The 27,250-nt window shown below is 51.1% G+C and overlaps 2 protein-coding genes and 1 long non-coding RNA gene across 4 annotated transcripts; 2 read left to right on the top strand and 1 right to left on the bottom strand.

Moving 5' to 3' along the window:
- The first annotated feature begins 203 nt into the window (after positions 1-203).
- On the top strand, positions 204-21,607 carry IHO1 (interactor of HORMAD1 1). 2 transcript variants are annotated; one of them, XM_062631681.1, is made up of 8 exons: positions 204-458; positions 672-822; positions 7,982-8,141; positions 8,783-8,940; positions 10,736-10,784; positions 11,426-11,513; positions 18,245-18,348; positions 19,385-21,607. In XM_062631681.1, exons 2-8 carry the CDS (start codon positions 767-769, stop codon positions 20,645-20,647), a joined length of 1,878 nt encoding a protein of 625 aa, XP_062487665.1. In that variant the 5' UTR covers positions 204-458; positions 672-766; the 3' UTR covers positions 20,648-21,607. The 2 variants fall into 2 exon arrangements, with proteins under 2 accessions (XP_062487665.1, XP_062487666.1); XM_062631682.1 differs by lacking the exon at positions 204-458 and having other exon boundaries at positions 664-822.
- LOC134170358 (uncharacterized) lies at positions 8,934-16,501 on the bottom strand. Its single transcript, XR_009967255.1, has 3 exons — positions 16,409-16,501; positions 13,167-13,301; positions 8,934-9,748 (listed from the first exon to the last, which is right to left on the bottom strand). It is a non-coding gene; the product is annotated as an uncharacterized LOC134170358 (long non-coding RNA).
- A 1,383-nt stretch (positions 21,608-22,990) lies between the features above and the next one.
- On the top strand, positions 22,991-27,243 carry PRRT3 (proline rich transmembrane protein 3). Its single transcript, XM_062631704.1, has 4 exons — positions 22,991-23,072; positions 23,733-24,783; positions 24,861-25,001; positions 25,359-27,243. The coding sequence occupies exons 2-4, from the start codon at positions 23,751-23,753 to the stop codon at positions 27,125-27,127; spliced, it is 2,943 nt and encodes a 980-aa protein (XP_062487688.1). The 5' UTR covers positions 22,991-23,072; positions 23,733-23,750; the 3' UTR covers positions 27,128-27,243.
- Positions 27,244-27,250: the final 7 nt, after the last annotated feature.

Raw genomic sequence — 27,250 nt, 5'->3', positions numbered from 1 at the left:
AGGGCCTGTAGGGACAGGCCAAGGGGAATGGCTTTAACCTGCCAGAGGGGAGACTGAGATGAGCTCTTAGGCAGAAGCTCTTCCCTGTGAGGGTGCTGAGGCGCTGGCACAGGGTGCCCAGAGAAGCTGTGGCTGCCCCATCCCTGGCAGTGTTCAAGGCCAGGTTGGACACAGGGGCTTGGAGCAAGCTGCTCTAGTGGAAGGGGTCCCTGCCCGTGGCAGGGGTTGGAGCTGGAGGAGCTTTAAGGTCCCTCCCAACCCAAACCATTCCATGCTCCCATGGGAGCGTACCTCAGTGCATCAGGCTCCGCGCCTCCTCTTCCTCCCCTTGCCCAGCGATGTCCCCGTGAGCCCGGAGCTCTGCTGCCAAGCAGAGGGAAGGGTCTGGCTGTGTGCCCGCCATGAGTGACCTGGGGAGAGATCAGAGCTGGGAATAAGGCTGGATCCACAGCCCCGGGGTGAGATCCATGGACCCCAGCCTGGGGTCTTCACCCTGGGCCCATGCAGAGGCACCAGGCCCAGCCCTGGGGCTGCCATGTCGGCTGGGCCTGCAGGGCTGGGCCCTCCCGGCTCTCCCCACAGTGAGGGGGCACAAGGGGATTCTCCTCCCACACAGGGCTTTATCCATCTTTATCCATCCTTATCCATCCCTTTCCCGCTCCTTGCTGCAGGGCAGTGTGGCTGTGTGCCCACCATGTGGTAGGAGAGGCGGGAGCAGAGGTGAGGGCCAGGAGCTTGCAGCGAGGGTGTTGGCTGTGGGGAGAACATGAATCCGAACGTCTGGAACATCAAGGAAATGCTGAGCACACCGACAGCCACCGGGTGAGCCATGGAGGGGGGACAGATGTATGTATAATGTATGTAAACACCCAGTGTGTCTGATAGCAATGGGGTGAAGCAGGTAAGAATTGATGTATTGTTAATGGTGGGTAATCAGCCTACTCCATGACCCTGTGTGTGTCACGCCTTGCTCCCAGCCTGCCATAGATTCACCATCACTGTGAATCTAAACCCCAGCATGGCTGTAAGCTGCGCCCTGGGGAGGAGAGATGTATACATATAATGTATATAAACACCCTGGGTTGAAAGTGACCGGGTGAAACACATCTAGAACTGATCTGTGGTTGATTACCAGTTAATGGTGGTTAATTAGTGTAATCCATGACCCTGCGTGTGCCTGCCTTGCTCCCATCCTGCCATAGATCCACCACTGCTGGATTTATGAAAGCTGCTCCCTGGGTTCTACAGGGCAGTCCCATTAGTCCGATCTCTAATGAGACAACTGAACTGCTCCATCTCCATCTGCCTGCGCAGATAAAGCAAACAGTGATCTGCAATACTGCTCCACGTTACGTAACTCCCACATTATTCCACATCCTGCATTCACACACATGGCTCAAGGGGTGGTTTTTACCCAGCTGGAGCAGCCAGAACCCCCTGCAAATACAACACAGAGTGAAACGACAAGTATTATATGGATGTAAACATCTGGGGAACAAGTGCGTAAGGCTGGCATTGTTCTATGTTCTACAGCAGAGCATCACCCTTTGCATCACACAGCTAAATAGACAGCAAGATCCATCCCTGGTTTGAAGCTCACTGATGGATTTGCTCCTCCGAGCCTCTGTTAGTTAAATAACTCACTGACGTAACTAAATGCTGCTCAAATTCACAGTTTCAGTCACACCGTCTCCTTGGGCCGGCGTTACCGCAATGATGGATGATAATGAAAACATAATTGTGGTTTCCTGGCCCATTATAAATATATATATATATGAATTAATCGAATTTGCACAGCTGTGGAGGCCAAAGGGGAAGCAATGTAGGAAAAAACATGTTTATATCTGTCTTGGCTTTGTCTTTATAAATATGCATTGAGCAATTCTATTGTCCTCTTGCTACCTGCAGATTTCTTTTCTCTTTTAACTGTGTTTTCAGTAAGTTTGAGAACTTGTGGCTTTCTTTCTGGTCAGAGAGTGAGCAGGGGGATTCAGAGAATAGATAAAAATACATATTATTATATATAATAACATGGAATATTACATATTTTTATATATATGTTTCTATTAACTATATAAGTCATTCTATGTAGTCATGCAATAGGAAAAGAAAAGAGTCGAAGACACACAGGTGCCTGTTTGGACAGGGATCCTTTTTTGCAAGTGACTTCAAAAGGCTCGAGTAGGGCAGAAAATGTCCCTGAAAATGCAGCTGGGGTTTTAGAGGAGCTAAAAAGGGGGAAAAGGTTCTCGGGAGGAGAATTGGCTTGTTAGAAAGGCAAAAATTATTACTCATAGGAGCACATGCTTGTGTGTGTTTGAAATGGAGGGAAAAGGTGTTGATTATGTTTCCCTGGCTCTGTTTCTGTTGCTGAAACCCTTTCCCATCACAGCAGGGTATCCTGTATAATCCCCAGAATACTGTCTTTGATGGAGCTTTAAGGATGAAACATAAAATCAGTGTATAATCCAGGTAGGGTATGAATCACGCTGTGAGCTCTGTGCAAGCTTGAGTCAGGGTGTTACATCTGAGAGCAGCTGCTACCCGGTCCCTAGGAAATGCAGAGCTCCAGTGATGCTGCACCCTCATGCAGTGGTTCTGCACAAGCCACAGACTGCTCTGGGGTTTATTTGTTATCTGTCAGACACACATGTGCTGCTCTGTAACCACTAGCAGCCTGAGAAATAGGGTGGGGGAAAAGAAGTCTCTGTTTTACCTGGTTTTAGGTATGAATATTGATTTAATATTGGTCCTAGAGATGCAGCAGAGGGAAGGCTATCTAGCTGGACACTGTAACATCAGGATGCCAACCATTTAAGAAGGTGGGAGAGGGGCACACAGAATGACAACTGTACAGTGGAGAAAGCTTACGCTCAATTTGAACATCTCAACAAAGGCACAGTTTTTGTGGTCTGAAATGCCAGATTTCATTAGGGAATGTGTGGCATTGGAGCAGCGCTGCTGCCTGCCCAGCCAGGAGGGCAGGAAAGAAAGAGGACGTGAGAACAGCAGCTGCAACAGCAGAGATGCTTCAATCAGCCTTTTACCAACCGGATAAGCACCATCAGGGTGTGATGAGGAAAGAACTTTTTCACACTCCATAAATACCTGCCAGGCACTCCCAGGGGAAGGGACACGTCTGGCCTTGACCCTGAGCTGAGCACAAGACCTGCCTTCAGGGTATTGCTGTTGTAGTGCTACCATGAGTGACAGTACGAACTGGAGTCAACATCTCTGCAGGAGCAACAGAAGCCAAACAACCCACTGCTGTTTAGTTTTAAAACCCACTGATGTAGTGATAAGGAAGCTCACTAGAAAGAAATTGAACTGAAGAGCCAAAAGGGTTAAATACTTGCTTGAGACCTAGAGGTTATTTAGACTTCATGTTGCAGGTCAGAATGTACCAGCTATCAGATCAGACATGAGAAGGACCAGTAGCGGACAGGCATGGTAAAGGAGACTACTGGAAATAAGAAGGCAACCTCCAGGCAATGAAAGACAATGAAAAATAGGAAAAAAGAAACTGATACATTATTATCTGGAATGGGAGTTATGAGAATTTTCTTGTCCCATGAGAGATACAGCAATTTGCTAAAGGCATAAAAGCTACTAACACATCAACTTCCAAAGGAAGCCTGCCAAAGTGTGTGTAAGGCCAATATATGATGAAAATATTAGAGGCATTCAAAAGGGGTGCTGTAAGTTAAGGCCTACATGGGCTGCTACTACCACCTATGGCTTATTTCTGCTGCTGAGAAAAAACTTCCAAATACAACAACCTCATGCAATCCATTATCCCATGAAATTCCACCCCACATAGCAGGGCCATGTGTTCTGAAATTGCCTTATGGCCCCAGAATAAGCAGAAAATGGAGACAGCCAGGAAAAAGACCAGGAGAGCAGCTGTAAAAATCCTGAGCCCTGGAAGAAAGAGAAACCAGGGCTATGGAGGACAGCTTGAGGCTGGGGGAAAGCAAAGAAACCCCTCTTTCTCTAGATGCCTAACTCTTAATATGGTCAGGGATACATTATGCATAAGTAAACAGGACTGCTCCATGGAAATCTCAATCTCCTCCTAAGGAAAAGTCTCTGTAAGTCATTGCAACAGGCAAGCATCTCTTGTCATAAGGCTAACACAGTTTCCAAGGTGAGGAATGTCTGGGCAGTGTTGAATCACAGCCAAATGAATAATGGAATGGCTGATAGAACATAGAAAATGACCTTGAGGAATTAAAACAAGACCAGAAGAGCTTTAAGCCTGAAATCTGGAAACTGGAGGCAGTGTTTGAGCTGAGTAACTGAGAGGGATTTCCTTGTGGTTCATGTATTAGGGTCAGTGCCAAGATCTGTATGTAGACATTCCTTTCAGGATACGGTGCACATGATCTGCAGCAAGCAGGTCATGCAGTTCCAGAGGGCAGGAAGCAGAATAACAATTTTATGTTGCGGCTGTTCCCAGTGAAGGGGTGGCAAATGGCTGGAAGCTAAACCTCCTTGATTTAAGGTGCTCCAGGCCCCATGATGCTGAAGCTCCTCTGTACCTAAAGCTCCATTTGCTGAACACATTGGCAGGCAGCAAGTAGTGATGACGAGAACAGCACAGCAGAGCCAGAGACAGTTCCTATAGATACAGATTAAATCCAGGAGGAAAAGCAGGTGAACAGCAGCTCCCAGAATTTCAATTGGATTTGCTGTGCTGCAGCCCTGGTCACTCCATGAGGAGAGCAGAAAGAGCTGGGAAATTTCCTGGAGGGGAATCAGAACAGGAACTTCATAGCACTGATTTAGAATCTTGAGTAGCTCAAGATTACTACAAGGAGAAAAAGATCTCTTCTTTGGGAAAGAGACTTCACTGCACTGTAAAGAAATGTGTTAGGAAGGTGCAAGTGAGCTTCACCCACAGTGCTGGGGAAGGAGAGGGATGCTGGCACAGGTTCAGCGGGAATGACAGAACCAAACAAAATCCCTCATGACAGCACTGCCAATAGATGTTATTTTGCAAACTGGAGAAGGCTCACTTTGCTTTTCCAAATGACTCTTCAACCTTACTGTTGGCAAATGAGGATGGATCCAAAGAACAGAGAAGACTGATAAGCCCTCATGCATTTTTAGCTTGTTTGATGCCCCTAGAAGTATGTAGGAAACACAAGAAGAAGGTGTTTTTATCTCATGCTGTGTTTCTCTTGGGTTGTATCTGACAGCTGGTTGGGGGCAAGGCAGAACCCCGAAGGAAAGGTGAATATTTGGTTATGGTTGTGCTAAAATATATGGAAGTGACAATCAGAACTTAGGAGGAATGAAAGAAGCTCCCAAAAGATCAAACTTCTCCTGTGGAGGGGAGATTCCTGCTGGCAACAGGGAAACTGAGTCTGCACAGAACCAGCTGACTCCCCACATACGCAGGGGGCTACACAGCTTTTAGATCGCACTCATGTTACAGAAAGCTTTGAGGTTGCCAATATTCCAGTACCTTGCATGAAGTTAGGTGGGAAAAAGAAACCATTCCACCAGTCAGCAGAGGATGATTTAGTGTTTCTTGGGGCTGACAATAACTTGCCTTATGTGTCTAATTTGGAGATACATATACAGAAACATTATGGGCACAAAATGCATGAAGGAGTTGGGGAATGTCTTATGCTAGCAGAAAGCTAGAAGTTCTCCTGAAGTAAACTATTGCATCACCTAGGAGGGACTTCTAACTGGGATTATATATCTAGGATGTTTCCTCCTGGTTTATATTTAGGATGGTGCGTGCATCCCTGCAGCTCAGGCATCCTGAAGGGAATGGTCAGGTGGTGAGAAGAGCTGTGGAACATGGATCTGGTCACAGATCTGATCACACTTGTCTGACCTCACCATCAGGAATAGGGAGATACACCAGGGCCACACCTGGACCAGGCTTAGATGGTCTTGTTAGTAAATGAATTGTTAATGAAGCAAGGGAGAAAGAAATCCATTGCTCAGGGGAATGAGTGTATTCAAGAGACATCTTTCATCTCTCCTCCTAAATTCCAGAAGTGGAAATTTAGTCTCTAAATCAACCAGCAAAATAGTTGGATTTAAGACAGAAAACAGAGGCTGTAGAGCAGCCAATAGCCACCTTTGGTCCTAGGGTCAGTGCAGAGTGAGCCTGTGCAGTCACTTGCCTCCTAAAGTCCTCTCAGCTCAATTCTCCTCAAAATACCCATCACAAAACTCTTTGTTACAGGATTCCTGTACTTGAGGCATTAAGTAATGTGAAGGAACCGAGAAAATGAGCAGGTTGCAGGATGTCATGCCAAACACTTTCAAAGGCAGTTTGACAAGGCAGTGGAGCACTTAAGGATTATAAAACCTTCCTTAAACTAAGAGGAAGCTTTTTTCATTGGGAAGACAGGAGGATTTAGAAAACTGGTGCAGGAGATGTGATACAATGCAAGCAGAGGTTCTGCCTATGCAGGGACACAGCATCCCGTGTGCTCTTAATCCTGGTACTGCCTGGGGATTAAGAAGTTTGGGGGTTTTTCACAAAGCTGATCTGAGATGGTGAAAGTTGTGTTCAGATTCTTTTCTTAATAGATTTGGGTCCAGAGACAGATCAAGGGAGAAGCTTTGAATTCAGATAGATTTCTCAGGCTTTTTAAGGCTCCAGAGGCCCATACATACCTCATCTATTTTTGCCTGCAGCTCAGTGAACTCACTGAGCTTAAAGCCAAAAGTTTTAATACGATATTGTCACTGGCACCATTAAATAATAAAGAGGGAAACTGAGCAGTTCAAGTACTGCTACTAAATCCCTGCCCTGTTGTGTATGTGATGTTTGGGCTCCTTCCAAAACCGGGGATTAACGGGACATGTCACTGCTAATAACTGTTGTGGTGATCATCTTTTGTTAGACGCCTGAATTAGTTTCCTGTTCCTTCTTTACTTCTATGATGTGATATGGAAAGAAAACCCTGTGTAAGAGTCTTTTCATTGATACTGTCCTGTAATTCCAAAGGCAGCAACACACCTCTCCATTTTGATAGCTTAAAACCCAGCAAGAACTGAGAGTATAAACCTCATCCAGCTTTTCTAACATTTGGGCCTAGCACCCCATCAGACCTCGCAGATGTGGAGCAATGGACCAGCAATCATGTGAAGAATGAAAAGAGTCTGTATCTTTGCTAGCAAAGAACCAAAACCAGCCCCTGACACAATGAGAAGTAATGGTGCAGCTGCATAGGGAAACCCTTGTCTAAGGGAAGCTGGTACTGTGCCGTGAGCCTAGTCCATAAAGCAGTAGAAGCTGTGTCTCTGAAGAGAAGTAGAATCAGAGCAACACAGCACAAAGTCAAGGCTGGCTGGAAAAGGTTCATCTGGGAGGCCTTCAGGGGAAAACAAAGAACTTCTGAGTAGTGCATAATTACATCTGAAATATTTCTGACAATCCAGATCAATTTGTCCAGCCATATGCTACCCATTTATTTGTTGTTCCAGCATATCAGACTCTAGGCATCTAGAGAATATATGCCCAAGAAACATCAACTGTCAGTCAGAAAGGTTTACTCAGTTGGAACTGCCTTCCAAATCCACCAAGCAGCATGAGCTACAACAAGAATTATTACCCAGATGGTGACAAGAGAGTAACCTGGCACTTGCTGGGGGCAAACCCCACAGTGTGCCTTAAATTAACACTGACCAGCAGAGCAGGTAGGATGAACTGGTCAGTCCTGGGTTTGGTCTGCTGCCTGTAGGACATGCTGGGGAAACACTTTAACCCTGCAAGGTGACTGCAGAGCTCGCACACTGTGTTTGTACCCAGTTTAAGATAAACCTGTTGGCTTTGAGTAACAAAACCACATGCTGTTAAACATTATTTAACAGTTAGAGGAACAGTAGAGTGAAAATGGACACGTTGGTGTGGGTCATGCTTGAATGGCTCCTGCAGGGTGTGCAGGGAATTCTGTTTGGCTTTTGAATTGCTCAATACCCATTCACAACCCACTCTGTCCCATTGCAGGTCAAATAAGTTTTCCATCCGGAGCAGCGCTCCCAGTGACTACTCGAGTTTGAGTGACTCTCAGCTGCTCTTTGGCTCCCAGTTCTGCCCAGAGAATGTGCAGCCAGCAGCCGCTCTGCTGGAGCTGGGCACACAGCCGGGACAGCACAACTCCCAAGATGTGAGTCTCACCCTCCTTCAGTCCCATGCAGGCACACAGCCTCCATTCAAAGTCAATGGAAAATGCTAAAACCAACTGGTAACTAGTTCTAGTCTTGTCAGATAACTTGGTACTTATGTTGTCTATATATCTATCTATTTAGATTAGATCTTAGGCAGAAGCTCTTCCCTGTGAGGGTGCTGAGGCACTGGCACAGGGTACCCAGAGAAGCTGTGGCTGCCCCATCCCTGGCAGTGTTCAAGGCCAGGTTGGATGGGGCTTGGAGCAACCAAGGAGTTGCTCCTGCTTCCAAATACTGGGATTCATTTATAGTCTCTGTATTGAGCATACAGAGAGTGAAAATCTGCACACCTCATGATTGTAACCAACTGAAAATACCCAAAATGAGAGAAAAGCCTGAGTCTGGAGGCATTTGGGCTGGATCTCAGTTCCACAGGGAGTTGATCTAACCAGGCATGCTAAGTGAGGCATAATCTCATGAAATTCTTAATCATCTCGTCCAATCTAATCTGTCACATCCAATCACTGTGACCTGTATGCAAAGCACTCGAGAAACAAATGTTTGTGGGTTTTTTTTTCCCCCTAATGAATGTTCTGGTTATTTTTATACTCCAACAGTTTTTCTTCCTTTTGTGCAACAGAGCGAGCCCAGTATTTTCACCAAATACCAGATGAAACCACAGCTATTTGATGAAGAGATAAAAGAAAAAGCTCCACTTCATTTTGGTGCGGGAAGAGTGAAAAATATCTTGGAAAGTTTTGAAGTGAATAAGAACAAAATAAAGGACAAATATGATCGGTATGTAAAGCGTCCATTGAAAATCCTTTCTGTGCTGGTGGTTAGCACTCCCTGCAGGTCCTTCTTCCCCTCTTCAAAGTCATACATGACAGAGCTGCATATTTCTCCAAGAAAAGTATCTTTTCAGGTTTTAAACAATCTCTGATTGGAAAGAGCCACAGGATAAGAAAATCGGGTTTATTTCCAATGTGATTTATGTAACGCACTCAGCCATAAACCACAACGAACAACACAACTCTAACCTGACTTCACCTTTGTCCTTCTTTATCTCATCAGCAGGGGATTTTCGCTATTGATTCTCTGTGAAAACCCATATTTCTCAAATGATACACTGTGTTGGGACTGATTGAAGGGGCTCTGAGCACAGCCTTTGCATTCAGGCCAAAAGTGGAGATAGCCAAGCATACTTGCGTGCAGCGGAAGATGAAATGATTATCCCTTTTAAAATCAGCACGTATCTCTAGAATTTCACTTGTAAACAAGATTTTTATATCCTGTGGTTTGGTAACAGGCAAGTGGAATGTGCCCCCTGTGGTTTGCCTCTGCTCTTTGTCAGATGTTAAGAATGAAACGGTCAAGTAGGCCCAGAAGGACCTTAAGGAACAAGCAAACCGTTTGAAGCTCAGAAATGAAAGATGGCAAACTTCCCAGTGCACCTATAAATAATTCTTAGCACTGTACATTTTATAATGTAATATACAAAGTGAAATGCATTGTTATTAAAACCTGTGATCAAATCCGGCTATGTATCCTTTGCTCTTTTGCAATGGGCACTGTTTCTGACAAGGTGAAGTTGATTCTGTAGTGCCTATTGGAGAAGAGGAGGGGTTTTGTAAGTGAATTAGGAGAAATGAACCAATAGTTTTTATTGTTTAGGCAGAACTCTTAATTATCCTTTATATCTTCTTTAAATTAATTATGCTCCTTCCTATGCTCCAGATTCTCTCCCAGTTTATCAATTTGTATCACCTGCAAGTTTGACTAATCAAATTAATATCTTCCTTTCCATAAGGCTAGGAAGCTTTCAGAAAGCCCTCCTAATTCTCATAACTAGACTCTACCTGGCCTCCACCTTTTTCTTGTTGCAATTTGGATCACTAAAGGACTGATTTTAAATTACCTGGCTCTTCCGAGAGGAAATATGTTATCACTTTGCTTAGGATTTGGTTTGGTGGGTTAATCATGAGCACAGGCTCACTCAACTTAAAAGGATGGATAACAGAGACCACAGGAGAAAAGGATTTGCAGTATTTGTTCTTCCTGGCATGGGCTTTGTTGATACTGAAGCTTTTCCCATGCTTTTCCCACAGATATTTAATTCAAGTACAACATCCATGTATCCCAGCAATTGGCATGTCACCTTCGCCAAGGTTGTGTCCTTCCAGAGCAGATAGAGCTGTGGTGACACCCCAGCAACTAAGGGACAGTTGTGGAAATGCCAACTAAAACTCTTGAGAGAGGCACAAATGCTAGGCCAAAAATGGAAGAGTTAAAAACCCAACTCCATGTACATGACATAAACATACATGGTATATAGAGGGGTTTTTCCTTACTCTACACATCAGAACCCATGCTTTCCTAAAACAAATAAGGTGACTTCAAACAGTAAACAGTGTCCGTCCGCGTCCCCCCCCCAAAGTAAGCATGTTTCTGTGCTTATATTATGCACTACACTATGCCTTGCAGTGTTTCATGCCTCATGTTTACTGTGATCTTCTCAATTTCTGTCTACTTCAGTAACATACATGTCTGATTTATATTTGGTTTTGTTTTTTCCTTTTTTTTTGCATTTTAGTGAGGTTTTAAGCACCTTTATTTCCAGTATCAAAGACAAGCTTCAAGGGGTAAGTTAATTCAAATTCAGACTGCAGAATAATGAGCTAGAAATGCTACAGAACATTCACCTTCTCTCATTTACTGTGCTAGTTCCATTATTACACTATTTGTCTTGAGCACTCAAATACTTTAAACCAATGGCTGTCAGGGTTTTTATATAGACCATTGTCTCTGTGGCTTGTCCATAGGGGCAAGGTCTTTAGGGCCTTGCCTCAAAGTCAGCAGTAGGATTTCTCTGGGTCTCAGGAGCAAGAGCAGGCTGTGATAGCTGCAATGTCTGCAAATAGTAGTTCTTGTTTCCTTCTGCCTGAAGAAAGTAGTCTACTCTTGGGAATAAGTCAATGTGGCCTTACTGTGTGAACGTAAAGGTCTTCCCCCTACCATATTTATAATTGTTCAATGTAATTATTAGTGCTATTTTACAGATCAGTATCTCTAGTTTGCAACCTCTTAAGAGGTCTGCAACATTTCATAAGCCATTCCAGATCAGCTTTGGGGTTGCAACCAAAGCTGAACAGATAAATCACTTTTTTTCAGGGAGTTCCATTTCATGAGTTGCAGTTGTTATTCTGAGGCATTTGGGGTTGTGGTTTTGACACCAAAAAAGGGCAATGTATTAATTTTCTTCCCTTTACCTTTGTTTTTGCAGCTGCAAGGATGCTTGGACCAGTTTGGAGAAACATGTGATTCAAGAAACAAATCCATTTTGGCTCACTTAGAAACCATCTCCAAGACACGCAAGTCCTTTCTGTATTTCTGTTAACAGCAGAGGGCACAGTCAAACTGCTGAATGTCAGCGTGTTGTCTCCAAGAGGGGGTAAACTAGGCAGGTCATGCCACTCACAGCTGCTCTTCCCAAGGGAGAAGAGCAAATGAGTCTTATCCATCGCATGGACTTGTCTGGTTTTCTATTCTTGCTCTGCCATATTTTCCTTTTCTCTCCTCTCTTGTGTCAAGGAACTTAGGTGTTTCGTGGTTAGATACCATGCACAGATAAATGCACTTCCGTGTTTTCATGTTCTGCCTGGAGTATCATCATTTTTAGACTATGTGAAGCTCTAGTGGAAAACACAGTAAAAATAACTTGGATATTTATATCCCAAGTATCCAGTTTCAGTTTTTCAGGATTTCTCAGATTTTCATGTGTTAGTTTGAAGCCTTCCATTGCTCCTCTCTGTGGCTTGAAGTGGTCATATTTTAGATATGAACAAAACTAGTACTGCTCATTTCTCAAGAAGCAGATAGTGAAACATGCTATTGCCATGACAGAAAGGTGATCTCCCCATAAAGCCAGCAGTGTAAACCACTTTAGAACAGCCCTGTCTCTGAAGAGGCTTGTCACAGCAGTCTTTGCCGAGGGAAAGTGCTTCAGAGGAATTGTTTCTAATTTGGCTTATGCCCGAGCCTTTGAGAGGGCATTAATCTTTAATGCTGGTGTGATTTTTTATCAACACCCTGTCAGGACATTGCTCAGTGCTTGACCTCTGTGCAAGAGGAAGAACCCTTCAGTGCATGCTTTACCTTGTGAGATCAAGGTAGCAGACCTTCACAAAAGCATTATAATATTTACTGGGTGGTAAAACGCGGCTTCCACGAAGCACAGCTTTGACAGATACCCTTTAAGTCAGCACAGTCCTCTCAGGCAGAAAGAGTGGAGCCTGGTTCATTCTGCTGGAGGTTGCAATAGTCTGAAATATGAAATACCAATCCTGTTATACCGAGAACACTCCCTTGCTGTGCTTGGCAAGTGCTCTCAACGAGACCTTAATGTAAGCAAGAATCCGTCTGCTTTGGCCAGCCCAAGCTTCCCATTATGCATTTGCCCATCTCCCAATTCCTTCAGCACCTCAACTCACCCACTCTCTGACAGGACTTTGCCTGATTTCATACACCTTGTACACAGAAATTGTTGTCATGGCACTGAAAATCAAATCTGTTGTTCACAATTCCCCCTTTTCACTCCATACCATTTACTCAGCTGTCCTGTTTCTTCTCCGTACTCATTTTAAATAAATGTGCCTTGAATGAAATGAGAAGCCTCCCCGAGGTGCCTGCTGCTAGATTTTCAAAGCAATTGAAAAGAAAAATTGGCTCTTTCTGCAATGTATCATGCTGCAGAATGTTGAATCTATAATGAAAATCATCACATGCTCCACAATGTTGTTCTTTTTATATTTAGGGGAGGTTCATCTGTCACTGCTTAATTGCTGATAAATGCTGCCATTTGACTCTATCACAGCAATGGGTAATTAAGCTCCCACTAAATAAATACCTGCCCTAGTGCCTTGAAAAGATCCCAACTGAGGCAATTCCCTTCCTAAACTCAGGTGATAATGTGCTACATTCAGAGCTGATAAAGCACGGAATGACAGTGGCTGATGACACAGTACCTTGGGATGTGGGTGACATGGGAGAGACACAGTAAATCATTGGCAGCAGAAGACTTCACATGTAGGAGAGGAATGCAGAAGATGAAGAAGCTCTTTTCAAGGCAAGAAGTAGCACACCAGGACCATGAAACAGATCTGCAAAACAAAGAAAGGTGGAACTTGAAATCAAGCCCGTCTTCATTAAAAGCTTATAGAGTATGGCAGGCTGCAGTTATAGCAGTGGGGAGCAAGACGTTTGGCAGCCTTCAGAGCCAGTGGGCAAGAACAAAACAGACAATGTTTTTCAGCACAGATTTCCAAATGCTGTTGGTCTGGCATGCAGGAAGAGCTATAAAAAGTGCTCTCCATGGAGTGTTTGTCCATATGTGCTTGCACACAGTGGATGGAGCTGTGTCTGACACTGCAGATGAGGCAGTGTTTGCCCAAGTAGCTCCCATAGCTGCTCTGTTACTTGGTCACATCTTGGTGTGCTGTGCACAGGGATGGGGAGAGGCAAGCAGACCACACGCCCTCAGTTCTTCCACCTGGTTGAGTTACCTGCTCATCATTTACTCTTTCCTTCTGGTTTCAGGTCCCCTAACTCATGATTGTTATGCTTTTCTCATTTTATTTATATACCCCCACTTCTAGCAAACTTTCTATATTTTTTTCCATACAAATCCCAGTTTTCACAGCTCAGCCCTCCCAGAACAGCTTTGCTCTCCTGCTGTCTGGCAGTTCCAGCTGTGACAGTTCCTAACAACCATGTCCTCCACACCACCTTGACTCCATTGCAAATAAGAAGCGTATTCCCAGCCAGCATTTTCACAGGCAATCCTCTGGTGCTCCTGCCAGCAAGGGTGACACAATAACGTGCAACATGACCCTTACAGAGGTAGAAGCTGATGCAATTCTCTGACGAAATACAGGACCTGGTGGGCAGTTTTCAAACATGGCTTGTTTCAAGACTCCTCAGACCTTAGAGCAGCTCCAGTGCCTAAAGGGGCCAACAAGAAACCTGGAGAGGAGCTTTAGACAGGGGCCTGTAGGAACAGGCCAAGGGGAATGGCTTTAACCTGCCAGAGGGGAGACTGAGATGAGCTCTGAGGCAGAAGCTCTTCCCTGTGAGGGTGCTGAGGCGCTGGCACAGGGTGCCCAGAGAAGCTGTGGCTGCCCCATCCCTGGCAGTGTTCAAGGCCAGGTTGGACACAGGGGCTTGGAGCAAGCTGCTCTAGTGGAAGGGGTCCCTGCCCGTGGCAGGGGTTGGGGCTGGAGGAGCTTTAAGGTCCCTTCAGCCCAAGCCAGTCTGGGATTTAAGTTCTGTATGGATTGAAAAGCCAAGATTTAAAGTTCATAAAAGAAACACCTTTCCCATGCAGCTGCTAATGAGCCGTGCAGTGACTGGCAATGATCCAAACAGGATGCAGCTGTGACAGCCCAAATGTCTCACTCACTGGCATACAGCTCAGTTACTGCCCAGGCAGAAAACACAGCACTAGGCTGAGCCCCACAGCTGTCTTGTCTCACGTCTCACTGGGTTTGTACCACCTCCTATTCCCCCGCTGCACTCAACCTCTCTCCAAAGTGTTATTTAAAGCCTCTGCACTGTCAGTGCCAATCTAGGACGAACTGCAGATGATAGATAGGCATCAGAAAGAGTTGATGTTTAATATTCCTGGGCTGTGAGGCTCTGGCTCCTTCTTTGACTGCTTTCACTAGAGTTCTCAGCTGCTGGGAGTGCATGCTGATTTGGGGGAGCCCTCTGCAGCACAGGGGGGCAGACCTATCCCAAGGTCCTACAGCATTTTATCTGATGCCAGATTTCACATTCCTTAGGTTATTAATGGAAACAAGTAGCATCCAAAGACCATGCTACAGCAAATCAAAACACAGTGTAAAAGACTGCTTTGTTTAAATACCTTGAGAGGCACAAGTCTGTGCATAAACCACCCATTAATGGAGTAAAGGCTTTCTCTCAGTGATCAAGTTATTCAGTAACTATCTGCTGCAGGGTTTATTTGGGAGAAACTTGCTCTGAGGCAGCTGTTCTTGATCATTTTCAAAAACAAGAGACTTGACTAACAGGCTCCTTAATCTGATCTCATTTGGTCACCTCAATCCCTATATTTTAAGTCATTTTTTATTTTCTTTAATAGGGTTTGACAAGCCTGAACACTCTCATGGTATGGAAGCCAGGGAGGGAAAGAGAATGCCCCTCCCCTGTGCTGAGAGTGGTTTTATCCTGCAGAACACTCCTACACTACAAACGAAGCGCATTCAAAAGCCTGGCTGCCAGTTGCTTGCCTGCAGCATGCTATGCTGAGTCAAACCTATGTGCAGATCACAAGCCCAGTGGATGCAGGGTTATTTTTAGTCAGAGGATACCATGTTGTAGGAGAACAGACAGGGGAGAGAAACAAGAAAGTTATAAAAATAGTCCTAAACTAAAATTAAGTGAATGGAGAAGAGCAGCAAGCTAATGGGAGCTCGCTGCTGCTGGCCTTCCTATAGCCCCACTGTGGCACAGTGGAAGGTGATGAAGGTGTGTGAAAGGAGTTTCCTCCTACAGTCCCTGCTGTTTTCCTCCCCTTTAAAGGCTTGCAGGCTAGGATAAGGCTGGTAAAACCCTGCTCTCAGGTTCCTAGTAGCCCTGAGGTCTAACCAAAGGTCTTGAAGGCCCACTCAAACATTCTCCCCACCACTACAAACCCATTCTGCAAGCCGCAGCTTTCCCCTTGTGATTTGTTAAGAAGTCTAAATCTGTCAGAGCAAAAGACTAAAAGCTTAAAAACGGCAGTGAAAGAGCAAGTACAAGAAAATTGCCTGCAACAGCAGAGAGCTTATTGCTGAAATATGTGCAGATAATCCTCAGAAATCAGCCACACTCCTACAGAGAACAAGGCAAAGCCATGTGGTGATGGACACCCTGAGAAAATGAAGAAATTCCCCCCAAACCTACATCTAGGAGGTGGTTTAACTCGATGCATGTGAGGATGAGGGCTCCTTCTCACAGCTTATGCTGTGCCCAAGCATCACTCCTTCATATGAAGGCAAAGAATACATCTCCTCTCAGCAAAGCAGCATCTCTTAAGCAGAAGCTGTGCTATACAACAGCACAGCACCTCCAGCCTCACACCACCAGACACCTCTGCTGCACTGAATAAGCCATACACTTTCAATCTCCTTTCATAAGAGGAGATTATCACTAAGCACTTCATTATCTTCTAGCTCTCCTCTGCACGTGTCCATGCTCAATCTCTTACCTTGCACGAGGACAGCTACAGGTGTACAGGGACTTCCAGCACTCCCCACCAGCCAAAGTCTGTATCCCACCACGCTGCCCTGTTTCAGCACAGCCCCTGGTGCTGGCATTTGAGCCCATGTCTTCTAATTACCTTCTAATTACCTAAATGCCTTCAGGTTTTTGCACCCAGGTGATTTTAAGCAGGTTTTGCCCATGGGGAGGCCTTGAGGAGCACCTTCCATACCTGCCTTGTCCTCTCATGCTACCCTTCCCAAGAGCTGATGTTTTCCCTTTAACTGAGGCTTAATCACTTAATTTTTCTCAGCTTTTTTATTTTCATATTACATGACAGCTTCCACAGAAAAGCTCTATTTGTGTCTGCAGCAAGGCCACTGCCTTTGTCTAAGAAATCACCTATCTCATCCTAATGCACTACATTAGTCAGGCCCAATCCACCTTTTACAAAACCTTGTTCCATTTCATTCCATTTTCCCCCATGCCTTTGAGTACTCTTTCCCCTAAAATCTATTCTAAAACCCTGCACAGTGTGAGAACAAACCAATAATCCCATAATTGCTCAGATCTCTTTCTCCCTTCCCAAATGTACCTTTTAAAAACACCCCTGTTTTCTCACAGCAGCAAAGCCTGTACAATCCCTTTCTGCCTGCCTCTCCCTAATAGTTTTTAGCTCTTTAACCAGTTCCACCTAGAGCCTGACAGAGGGCACAGCTCACCGAGATAATTAAGTCCCTGCAAGCTTAATGAAAATAGCTGGGCAGGAGAAGTGATCCTGAGCACTGTGCAGCCTGGGAGCACAAGTCTCTGGGGCAAGAGGTGCCCTGATATACTCCATGTGCAGCAACAGCTTCAAGCTCTCAATTCCACCAACACCAAAGTCAATCGAACACATTGGGTCTGTAGTGAAAGTGGACTAATTAATCACAGAGTTCTTGTAGCCACTTGTTGAAATGTGGGGTTTACTCTGACTGCTCAGTGCTAGTCCAGGACTCCGGAGTTTCAGTCATCCCGGCCCGTGTGCTTGGCAATGCTTTTGTTTTAGCAGGAACGCTTTGGATCCTGTTCTGTGCCAACATTCCACCCCAGCCACACCATCTGGACACACCTTCCTGCCTGTTCTCAGGAATGTTTAGGGAACAGCTCTTTCTCTCCATCCTAATTTATGACGTTAAAGGAAGACTTCTGTAAGATTGCTAAGGATTTTTCATCCCCACACAGGCTGTAAACCACATTCCTGGCTGGAGTGTATTAGGCACAGCAGTGGTTCCTGGAATTGCAGCTGCATGGGGGCAGGAATTGTCCAATCATACAGCACAAATCCCTATTTTTGATCAGTTTTTCAGCAAGAGCATCTTCCTCCAATTTGAAACCCTCTCCACAGGACATTGCCATGGCCCTCACAACCTTACAGTATTCCAGCTGCAGCTGCCCAAACACTGGTTATACTGGGGTGCATCAGCTATACTGGGGTCCCCCTCTGGCTGTGCCTCTTGTACAGCTGGCAGACAACTAAGCCTCATCCTTGCACTGAGCAGAGGAAGTTCAGCAGCTTCACGTAGCCTTTCATCTCCAGCTGCCATATTAATAGAGCTCAGTAAATGAGGTTTGGCCTGTGCTCACCATCTTATAAATTCCAAGTGCTTTGCATTAAACATCCACCCTATTGTTCATGGCTTGGGGCTCAGAGAGATCTCAGCAGGCAAATCACTATGGTTGCACAGCACAGGGAAGTATCTCATGCCGAGCCGTGGAGTAAATAGCGATAGTATTGACAGTGCTTTATTCACATTTACAAATGAAAGACCAAATATGGGTTTTTATTGATTTCCCTGTTTAGTGCAAGATGCTTTTCAGAGTCAGTGTGGTTTGGTGCTGAAAGCTCTGACAGACAAAAGCCAAACGGAGCAGGCGCTGCTGGAGATGGAGAGGAGACTCGCAGCAGTAAGTGCAGAAATTAACCTTTCTTTCTGAGCCTTCACTCTGGATTTCCCCCACTTCTACAAAATATGAACTGAACATTAGATTGCCTTCCAATGGTGGGTTATAAAGTAGACTGCTCCTGTTCTAACGAAGGGGGAAAGACATCAAAATGCTAATTCTAGGCTAGATACTGACTGATGCTTAAGCGAGCACTGGCTGACAGTGCTGTAAGCTCTGATGAAACCCTGATTGGGAAAGAGGGGAGCCCAACAGTGCCCTGTTGTGGCAAGTGGTGATGATGGAGCACTGCTTCCTCACGCTGGCACATGCCTCCACTGGAGGAGGTGGTGCAGTGCGTGCCTGTGAGGGGAGAGCATCTCGCGGAGGTGCAGTGCCTTGTCCCTTCAGCTGGCTGCTTCCCCAGGGAGAGGAAAGAAGAGGTGAAAAAAGAATAAGTAGGTGTCAGTGGTGAAAGAGCGAGCTGTCAGAGAGCTCCTGGACAGGTTGGGCTTCTCTAAAGGCCCTGCTGCACAAATTGCTTTTGGCAAAGATGTGTCATGCCAGCACATGAGGAGGCAGTGCTCCTGGGAGAGAGGACACACCCCGGGTTAGGGGTATGCCCCAATCCCAGCCTCTCACTTCTGTGGGACAGTTTCATAGAATCCTACAATCCCAGACTGGTTTGGGTTGGAAGGGACCTTAAAGCTCAACCAGTTCCAACCTGCTGCCATGGGCAGGGGCACTCTCCACTAGAGCAGGGTGCTCCAAGCACCATCCAAGCTGGCCTTGAACACTGCCAGGGATGGGGCAGCCACAGCTTCTCTGGGCACCCTGTGCCAGCGCCTCAGCACCCTCACAGGGAAGAACTTCCTAATACCTAATCTGAATCTAGTTTGAGAACATGCATTACACAAGTAGATATAAATGGCTGATCTTTGGTTCAATTACACAATTTAAGGGGTCTGACACACAGTACCTTAAGTTTCTGATTTAAATACTCTTCTTGCACGTTTTAACATGCTGCTGACTGCTTGTGGTCTGCTTGCTGCTTCCCCAGAAAGATGCAGAGCTTCTAGATGTGAAATCCAGTGTCCAGCTGCTGAAGGAGGGTCTGGAGTCGCTGCCAGCTCAGCTGAGAGATCAGCACCTGAAGCTGTGTGAAGAACTTGGCTTCCTGAAGCTCCCTAACACTTTAGATGAGCTGCACACGTTCATTTCTATTGCCAAAGCCCGCCCTGCCATGGCTGATAACTCCTCCCAGACCTCTCCTGGCCCATGCCAGCTCTGTGCTCTGCATGAGCAGAGCCCCTTGGGTCCCTTTCACTTCCCCAGCGTGAGACAGGGGGAGCAGCACAGAGACTCCCCCAAGAGGAACCAGGTCACTGGGGATGGCACATCTATAGATGACCTAAACACAGCCTCAGAAGGGAACGTCAGCCCCAGTGCTGCCGAGGTGCGTAGAGAACACTCCTCATTGCAGGAGGTGAAATACAGTTCAGAATCACAGAGATGTGTCAACCACCCTTGCATGTGCTGCGCTCACAGTCACTTTTTGGGAGGGCATCAGAAGAGGCACTGTCCTGCACCACAGGATGTGCCTCTACCCACTCCACTGAGGAAGGCGATCAGGAGAAGCACTCGAGGGTTCCAATCCATGATGCCATCGCGACAGAGGCAGCCCCAAGCTTCCCACCTTCAGAAAGATGTGCCTGGGAGAAGAGACAGCAACTGGAACATGGACCATGAGGTGGAGAATGCAGCTGTAAGGAACAAAGTGAAGCAGAAGCAAGGAAGGATCCCCTGGAATAAAGCAATGGGAAGGAAGAAAACGTGCCCTGCTGTGAGAAAAGGTGAGCTCTCCCGATGTGCTGAGGCTGGGCTCAAGCAAAGGAAGGCAAATGGGACTATTGAGTTGGAGAGCTCCAGAAAAAACAGCTTTCCCAGGTACAAGGTTGCTCTCAATTTGGGAAGCTCCAGCTCAGCTCCCAACCAGCAGGTCCTCAGCACTCAGACAAGGCTTACAAAGCACTTCCCACCAGTGCCCTGCTCCGATAAAAGCCTGCAGCAACTTGCAGACAAGAGAAAGAGAAGCTTGGAAATGCAAAAGAGAGAAAACGTTTCCATTGTGAAAAGGTACCTCCTGGATTCCTCACCTCAGGAGAATACCTTTTCCCTGTGTAGCACCACAGGTGACAAACAGATGAGCTGCTTCAGCCTCCAAAGCCCTGGAAGCACCAAGAAGCCCTATCCTGTTGCTGCGCTGCCTCAGCAGAACATGGGCTGTTGCTCTCTAGTTTTTGACAGTGATTATTCTGATTGAAGGGTTTTGTTGCCTGATCAGGGTCCTCAGTGCCATCAGTTTATCCTTGCAGGAGCTACCTGCTTAATCAGAAACAAGGTGCCTGGATGCTTGGAAGTGTTATTGCCCACTTTTGTTGTAAGGGACTGCGTGGGATCAAGGGGAAACTCCCCCTTAGCATGGAAAGCCAATGGGATCTGTATTAGTTTGCTCCCTGCTCCCAGCAGAGGTGCCCTAGGCTCAAAATACAGTCATATTTACATGGTATGACCCAGACACTCAGCAGGGAGAAGGCAGAGCACAGATGAGCAGCTCAAGCAGTCTCAGCACTGAGGCCTGCCTGAAACTCTCCGGCTAGGTGTAATAACCTCTCTGTGGCCAGAGGCTTTACTCTGCTGTTTCTCACTTAGTCTCTATGCTGGTTTGTGTGTCTCAAGAGTTCAGGTTCTGAGCTCCCCGGGCAGCAACAGTGTTCATTGTTCTTGTTAATATCAGTAAGGTTCAGATTTGTTTGGACAGGAACAAGTTTCGCTGAGGAAACCCAAATCCCACCACCTCGGGTTCACCAGTTATTGCGTTTCTTCTCCTTTCAAGCAGAAAATTCTTGGTTTCAGAAAACTCAGGAAATGATTTGCCTCTCACATCTCTTGGCTAACCAAGGAATTCTCCAGTGTGCACTTCTCAAGGGCAGTGGTCTCAAATGGGAGCCAAAAATGTGACATTCACACTGAGCAGATGAAGCCACTGATGGACAGCCCTTGTTCTTTAGGAACCTCTCAGGTGAGGAGTTGCTCCAAAACACCCAGGTCAGACACATCTGATTTGCAATCTGAGTAATTATCAGCAAAAGCAGCATTTGGTGTTGACAAAAGAGCTCTATTGCCACGAATCTGCACAGTGCAGCTTCGCTGTCCTGAGGGGGAAGGCTGCGATCCCTTTTTCCTGGCTGTAATAAACTCATTGTGTGCTTGCCAAAGTCCAGCATGGCTGTGTTGGTCTTTGGGGAGAGGCAGGATCCTGTTCCCGCGGGTGAGCAGACGGCTGCTCTTTTAACTGCCCTGGATCAAGGAGCTGGGAGGATTCGTTTGTTCAGCTCCTCTCTGATGTTTAAAGAAGGAAACCTCCACCCTTCCCGTTCCACACTGGTTCAATGATGATAACTAACAAGGAGAAGGCAGTGGGGGAGAGATGGGGAGCCCCCTGAGCCTTGGGGTGAGCAGAGGGGCTGCATGATGGCATCATGGCCATGCAGATCACATCATCCTCCACTACCCACCTCCACCCCAGCATAGCCTGTGCTGGGCAGAACCAGCTCCATGGGGTCGATGGAGATGGGTTCAGGCCCTGGCCTGCAGGCAGCAGCTCTGCAGCACATGGCTGAGCTTGGAGGGACCTCTGGAGGTGTCTCTGTGCTGAGACAGAGCAGGGCAAGGCTCCCCAGCACCCCAGAGATGAAGCAGCAGTGGGATACGATGCAGGGACCACCACAGCCCCCGACTACATGCACATGACAGCAACCAAAAACCCTGGAGAAAGGAGATGTAACAGCAACAGCAGCCAGTGGAGCCTCTCCCTGCACCAGGCAAGTCCCTGGCCTTGAACACTGCCAGGGATGGGGCAGCCACAGCTTCTCTGGGCACCCTGTGCCAGCGTCTCAGCACCCTCACAGGGAAGAGCTTCTGCCTAAGAGCTCATCTCTGGCGGGTTAAAGCCATTCCCCCTTGTCCTGTCCCCGCTGTCCTGGGTGAGAAGAGAGCAATGGTGGTGACAGGGGTTTGCCACAGCTGCGGTGGCTCTGGTGCTGCCCGAGGGACCGGGGAGCACCACCTGTGTGCCAGTGCCCGGAGCCAGCGTCACTTTGAGGCCGTGCCAATGCCAACCCAAAGCCTGGCCAAGCGGGCAGCTCTCCAGCGGGACAATTACCTGATTAGCTAATTACCTGCACTTGGCAGGGCCCCAGAGCACAGCGGCTGCCAGGCTGCTGCCTGCCCCGTGCAGGGCGGGCAGGAGCTGCGGGGTAGGAAGGTGCCAGGGACCAGGGGCACCCATAGACCTGCCCGAGGACCCGACAGGGTCCCGCCTGCCCTGCCCGCCCTGCTTGTCCATCCCCTCCACCGCAGCATCCCCGCTGCTGCCCCGCCGTTCTCCCAGCCCACAGGGTCCTGCTCCCCGTATCTCACCCCAGCCGCCTCTCCGGGACCCACCCGGTGCCCGCTCCCCCACTTCCCGTCCCCGCACGCCGGCTCCAACCGCTCCCGAGCGGCCCCGCAGCACCCCCCCCCCCCGCCCGCCGCCTCCCGGTGCGGGCGGGTTCCCGCGCGGGTGCCCGCGGCTTGGGGCGGCGCGTGACCGGCTGCCGCCGCCGCCGCCCGCTCCGCTTGCAGCGCCCGGCCCGCACCGGCACCGGCACCGGCACCGGCACCGGCACCGGCACCGGCACCGGCAGGTCAGCGGGGGGGCTGCGGCCGGCACCCGCACCGGGGCCTCCCGTGCTGCGGCGGGCGGCGGGAGGGGGCTGGACGCGCCGCGGCCCGGGCACCGGGTACCGAGCATCGAGCAGTGGGGCCGCGGCAGGCGGGGGTCCGCGGGATGCGGCGGCTGAACCGGCCCCGCGATGGTGCCGGCCTCGCAGCGCGGCCCCGCCGCTGCAACCGGGCGGTCCCGTCCCCGTTCCCGTTCCCGTGTGCGGCGGCGGTGGCGGCGGGAGCGCGCGGGGCCGGGCATCCCCAGCGGGATGCAGCCGGGGACGCGCCAAGGTGAACGGTGCGCGCCAGAGCGGGGCCGCCGGGACACCGGGGATGGGGACACCGGGGATGGAGCATCAGGGATGGGGACACCGGGGATGGGGACACCGGGGATGCTGGGAGCAGGGACCACTAAGCACTAAGGACCACCAGCACTGGGGACACCGTGATGGGGACCATGAGCACTGGGGGCACTGGGAAGAGGAAGACCGGGAATGGGGCCACTGTCAGCAGGGAGACCAGGGATGGGGCCAGCTGGGAAGGGTCCCCAGGACAGCCATGACAATGGGTGTCTGTGGGCACAGTGGCCCCATGGCCGGTGACATGAGCCCCCCAAGCTCACAGAGCCCCCATCCCCGCAGGGCCGCCTGGCACTCACCATGGCTGCAGCACTGCTGGTCACCTGGGGACTCCTCCTTGCTGCCGGGGGCCCCGCCGGTGCACGGGGGCCGGTGCCGGAGGGCCTGACCCCAGGCAGGACCCTGCAGCAGAGCAGGGACCCCCGGCACGGCCCAGCCTGGGGTCAGCGGTGGCCGGGCCTGTCCCCAGCCTGGGAAGCCTCAGGGGAGCCGAGCGGTGCCGGGGCCCCCGGGGGTGAGCGCTGGGGCGGCAGCAGCCCCGTGCACTGGTTCCCACCGCTGCGGGCAGGAGAGGCCATGGGGGCACCTCCGGAGACGGAAAGCACCACGGGAGGTGCCGGCGCGGCCCCGGACGTGGCGGAGGAGATGCTCATCGCCGGGCAAGGACACGAGGCCAAAGGCTGGAACAGTCCCCACGGGGAGACCTCGCTGCCCCATGGCTCTGCGCTGGGGGCACCAGGCCCTGAGGTGCCCGTGGACACGGGGCTGGGCTCCTCAGGGCCGCCCTGGGCAAGGCACAGCACCCCCAGCCCTCGGCCAACCGTGTCCACCATCGCCCTGATCCCCGTGCCGGCAGCGGGGGTGCGCAATGGGGTGGGGACAGGTGCCCACGGAGGGGGACAATCAGTGGCGGAGGGACCCACAGCGGCCATGGGGACACTGGTTCCTCTGAGCACCGGCCCTGTCTCCCACCCCAAGGGCAGGAGTGCCCACACCAGCCCTGGCTCCACACAGTCATTGGGCACACAGGGGGACTTGGGGGGTCCCGCCATACCCTCCCTGGCTCCGCTCAGCTCTGCCTCACTGCTGCCCCCCGCAGCCCCATCGTTGGGGCTGGCTGAGCCCTGGACCCGGCCGCTCCCATCCCACCAGCGCAGCACTCGCAGAGCCCCGCTCAGCCACAGCACTGCCGGCACCGGGGACGCAGCCCCTCGCACGGACCCCGGCCCGATGGGACAGGGGGTACCCCAGCCTGCCCCGGGGGCTGCGCTCAGCACTGGCCCTGCACTGCTGCCCCACAACTCCAGCATCACAACGGACCTCCCCGGCACAGGTAGGAGCAGGAGGGACCATGCGGTAGGGACCACGCTCCCTGTGGGTGCCAGCGCCCGGCTCTGCCCTCTTTCGCAGGGCTGCTGCCTGAGGAGGACGTCGGGACCCCGCAGCGGGTCCGGGGCGCCGTGGGAGCCATGAGCATCCCAAACGCCACCGAGGCCGCCCCACAGCCAACAGCACCTCCCACCGCAGGGACAAACAGCACCCGGCACTCAGGTGACGCAGGGCTGCATCCAAGCCCATCCATGGGAGCCCATCCATGGGGCATCAGGGCTGGCGGGGGGGATGCAGCTATCTTGGGCCTCCCAGCCAGGGCACGGTGACACCTTCAATCAGGATTGCGCTGGGCAATGGCCCTAATCTAGTCCTGCCAGTAGGGATTAGTGCTAAAGCCCAGCAGGAGCGGGTTTCCACTTGGGGATCGGGGATGTGACCAAGGACATGCCACTGGGGGGTCCTGCTGGAGACCACCAGAGGTGTCATTGGCCACAGCTATGGTTGGCATGGGGCATACCCCTGTGGATGGGGAGTGAATGCAGGGACCGCTAACCATCCCCTTTGTCCGGCCTGCAGGCTTCCCAGGGACAAACCCCCCTGCCCACGGCACCCCATCCCCTTCGGTCACAGCATGGCGGGCAGCGGTGACACCACAACCAGCGCCACGGCACCCATCCACACCATATCCACCACAGCCACCACAGCCGCCGCAAACACCACAGCTGAGCCACCCTTCTCCATCACCAGGGTCCAATGGGACGGGGCTGCGCTGGGCCGAGCTGCGGCACCAGCTGGGCTTCACCTGGGAGACCCACATCTATGGGGCAGCCGCCATCTTCCTGCTGCTGGCGCTGGGCTGCGTGGTGGGACTGGCCTGGGCGGCTGCTCTGCGCCCCCTCAACCTGCCCCACATTCTAGGGGCCCACGGGCTGCTGCTGTGCGCCTGTCTTCTGCGGGCCACCTTCCTGCTGCTGGACCCCTACGGGGCACGGCACCGCCTGCCCCTGAGGGCGCTGCTGCTGCTCAGCACCGTCCCCTTCCCGCTGATGCTCGGCGCCTTCGCCCTCCTCCTGCAGCGCCTGCAGCGCTTGGCGCAGCTCCGGCTGCTGCCGGCGTGGCTGCGGGGGCTGCCGGCGCTGGGGGCCGCGGCCGCGCTGCAGAGCGCGGTGCTGGGGGCCGCGGACCTGCTACCGCCGAGGCTGGGCCCGGCTGCGGGGCTGGGGCTGCAGGCGCTGGGCTGCGGAGCGGGAGCGCTGCTGCTGCTGGGGGGGCTCTGCGGGTGCTGGCGGGTGCTGCGGGCACCGCACGAAGACGCGGGGCGCGGGGCGAGGGCGCTGCTGGCGGCGGCGGTTGCGGGGCTGCCCGTGTGCGGGCTGCAGCTCTACAGCGCCCTGTGGCTGCGCGGGGTCCTGGGCACCCCGGCGCGGTTCTCCCGGCCGGGCTGGGCTGCGCAGCTCTGGCTGCGGGCGGCTGAGCTGGGCACGGCGCTGGCGCTGCTGGCGGCCGCCACCGAGCCCCTGTGCTGCCGCTGCCGCCGCCGCAGCCCCGCCGCTCACTCCTGCTGGGCCAAGGCGCTGCGGTTCTTCTGCGCCGGCCGCAAAGCCGAGGCGCCCGAGTACCCCAACAACTGCTACGATTGGGCCGGCGGCGGCACCGGCGGCAGCGGCGCCGAGCGGGCAGCGGGCAACGACATCTCCAAGAGCCTCATCCGCAACCCCGCGGAGCAGCTCCCGCTGCGGCCGCTCAAGGACAGCAACGAGCCCTGGGCGGGCAGCGCCGCGGGCCCGGGGCTCAGCCCCAAGTGCCCCAACCTGGCGGCCGCCCGCTCCTGCGCCGCCTTCGAGCAGGGCTCGTCCCCGTCGCTGGGCGAGCTGGGGTTCCGCCCGCCGTCCCCCATCGACCTGCGCCGCAGCATCGACCAGGCGCTCTGCCGCCGGCACCTCCTGCACGACGGCCTCTTCGGGCGGCCCCGCCGCGGCTCCGGAACGTCGCTGCGGGGCTCCCCCACACCCGCCACCGCCGGGACCCCCGGCTTGGGCCGCATGGTGAGGTGCAGCTCGCTAACGGAGCTGCCCGGCGCCCGGCATCCCCCCGGCACCGTCACCATCACCGTCACCGCCTCCACCAGCTCGCTGGACAGCAGCTCGCTGAAGATCAGCTGGAACCCCTGGCGCCATGGGCTGTCCTCGCCAGACAGCCTGCCCATGGATGAGGCACCCAGCCGGGCACCGCTGCTGCTGCCCACCGGGACACCGGGCTGCGAACGGGATGGCCCCCGCGGCTTCCCAGCCATCGCCAAGGCAATGGACAGCCGGAGCCTCTCCAGTGACACCATTGAACTGTGAGAATGGACAGAGACTGGGGGGCGCAGGGCCGGGCAGGAGGGGGCCGGATCCTTTTTGTGCCAAACCAGAGAAATAAACAACTTATACCGGGAGGCGCCCGCCCCCCCCCCCCCCCCCTTCACC

The sequence above is a fragment of the Pezoporus occidentalis genome, unplaced genomic scaffold, assembly GCF_034315485.1.
Source record: "Pezoporus occidentalis ecotype Australia unplaced genomic scaffold, CSIRO_AGI_Poc_V1 ctg371, whole genome shotgun sequence".
NCBI lineage: Eukaryota > Metazoa > Chordata > Aves > Psittaciformes > Psittacidae > Pezoporus > Pezoporus occidentalis.
Note: the sequence above shows the minus strand (reverse complement) of the source record. Positions and strands in the feature narration are given on the sequence as shown.

Coding starts and splice junctions, on each gene's coding strand:
- PRRT3 (XM_062631704.1), top strand. CDS start 23,751: ATGGCTGCAGCACTGCTGGTCACCTGGGGACTCCTCCTTGCTGCCGGG. Junction 24,784..24,860: donor AACGGACCTCCCCGGCACAG/GTAGGAGCAGGA, acceptor CCTCTTTCGCAG/GGCTGCTGCCTGAGGAGGAC. Junction 25,002..25,358: donor AAACAGCACCCGGCACTCAG/GTGACGCAGGGC, acceptor TCCGGCCTGCAG/GCTTCCCAGGGACAAACCCC.
- IHO1 (XM_062631681.1), top strand. CDS start 767: ATGAATCCGAACGTCTGGAACATCAAGGAAATGCTGAGCACACCGACA. Junction 8,142..8,782: donor GACAGCACAACTCCCAAGAT/GTGAGTCTCACC, acceptor TTTGTGCAACAG/AGCGAGCCCAGTATTTTCAC. Junction 18,349..19,384: donor TGGAGAGGAGACTCGCAGCA/GTAAGTGCAGAA, acceptor CTGCTTCCCCAG/AAAGATGCAGAGCTTCTAGA.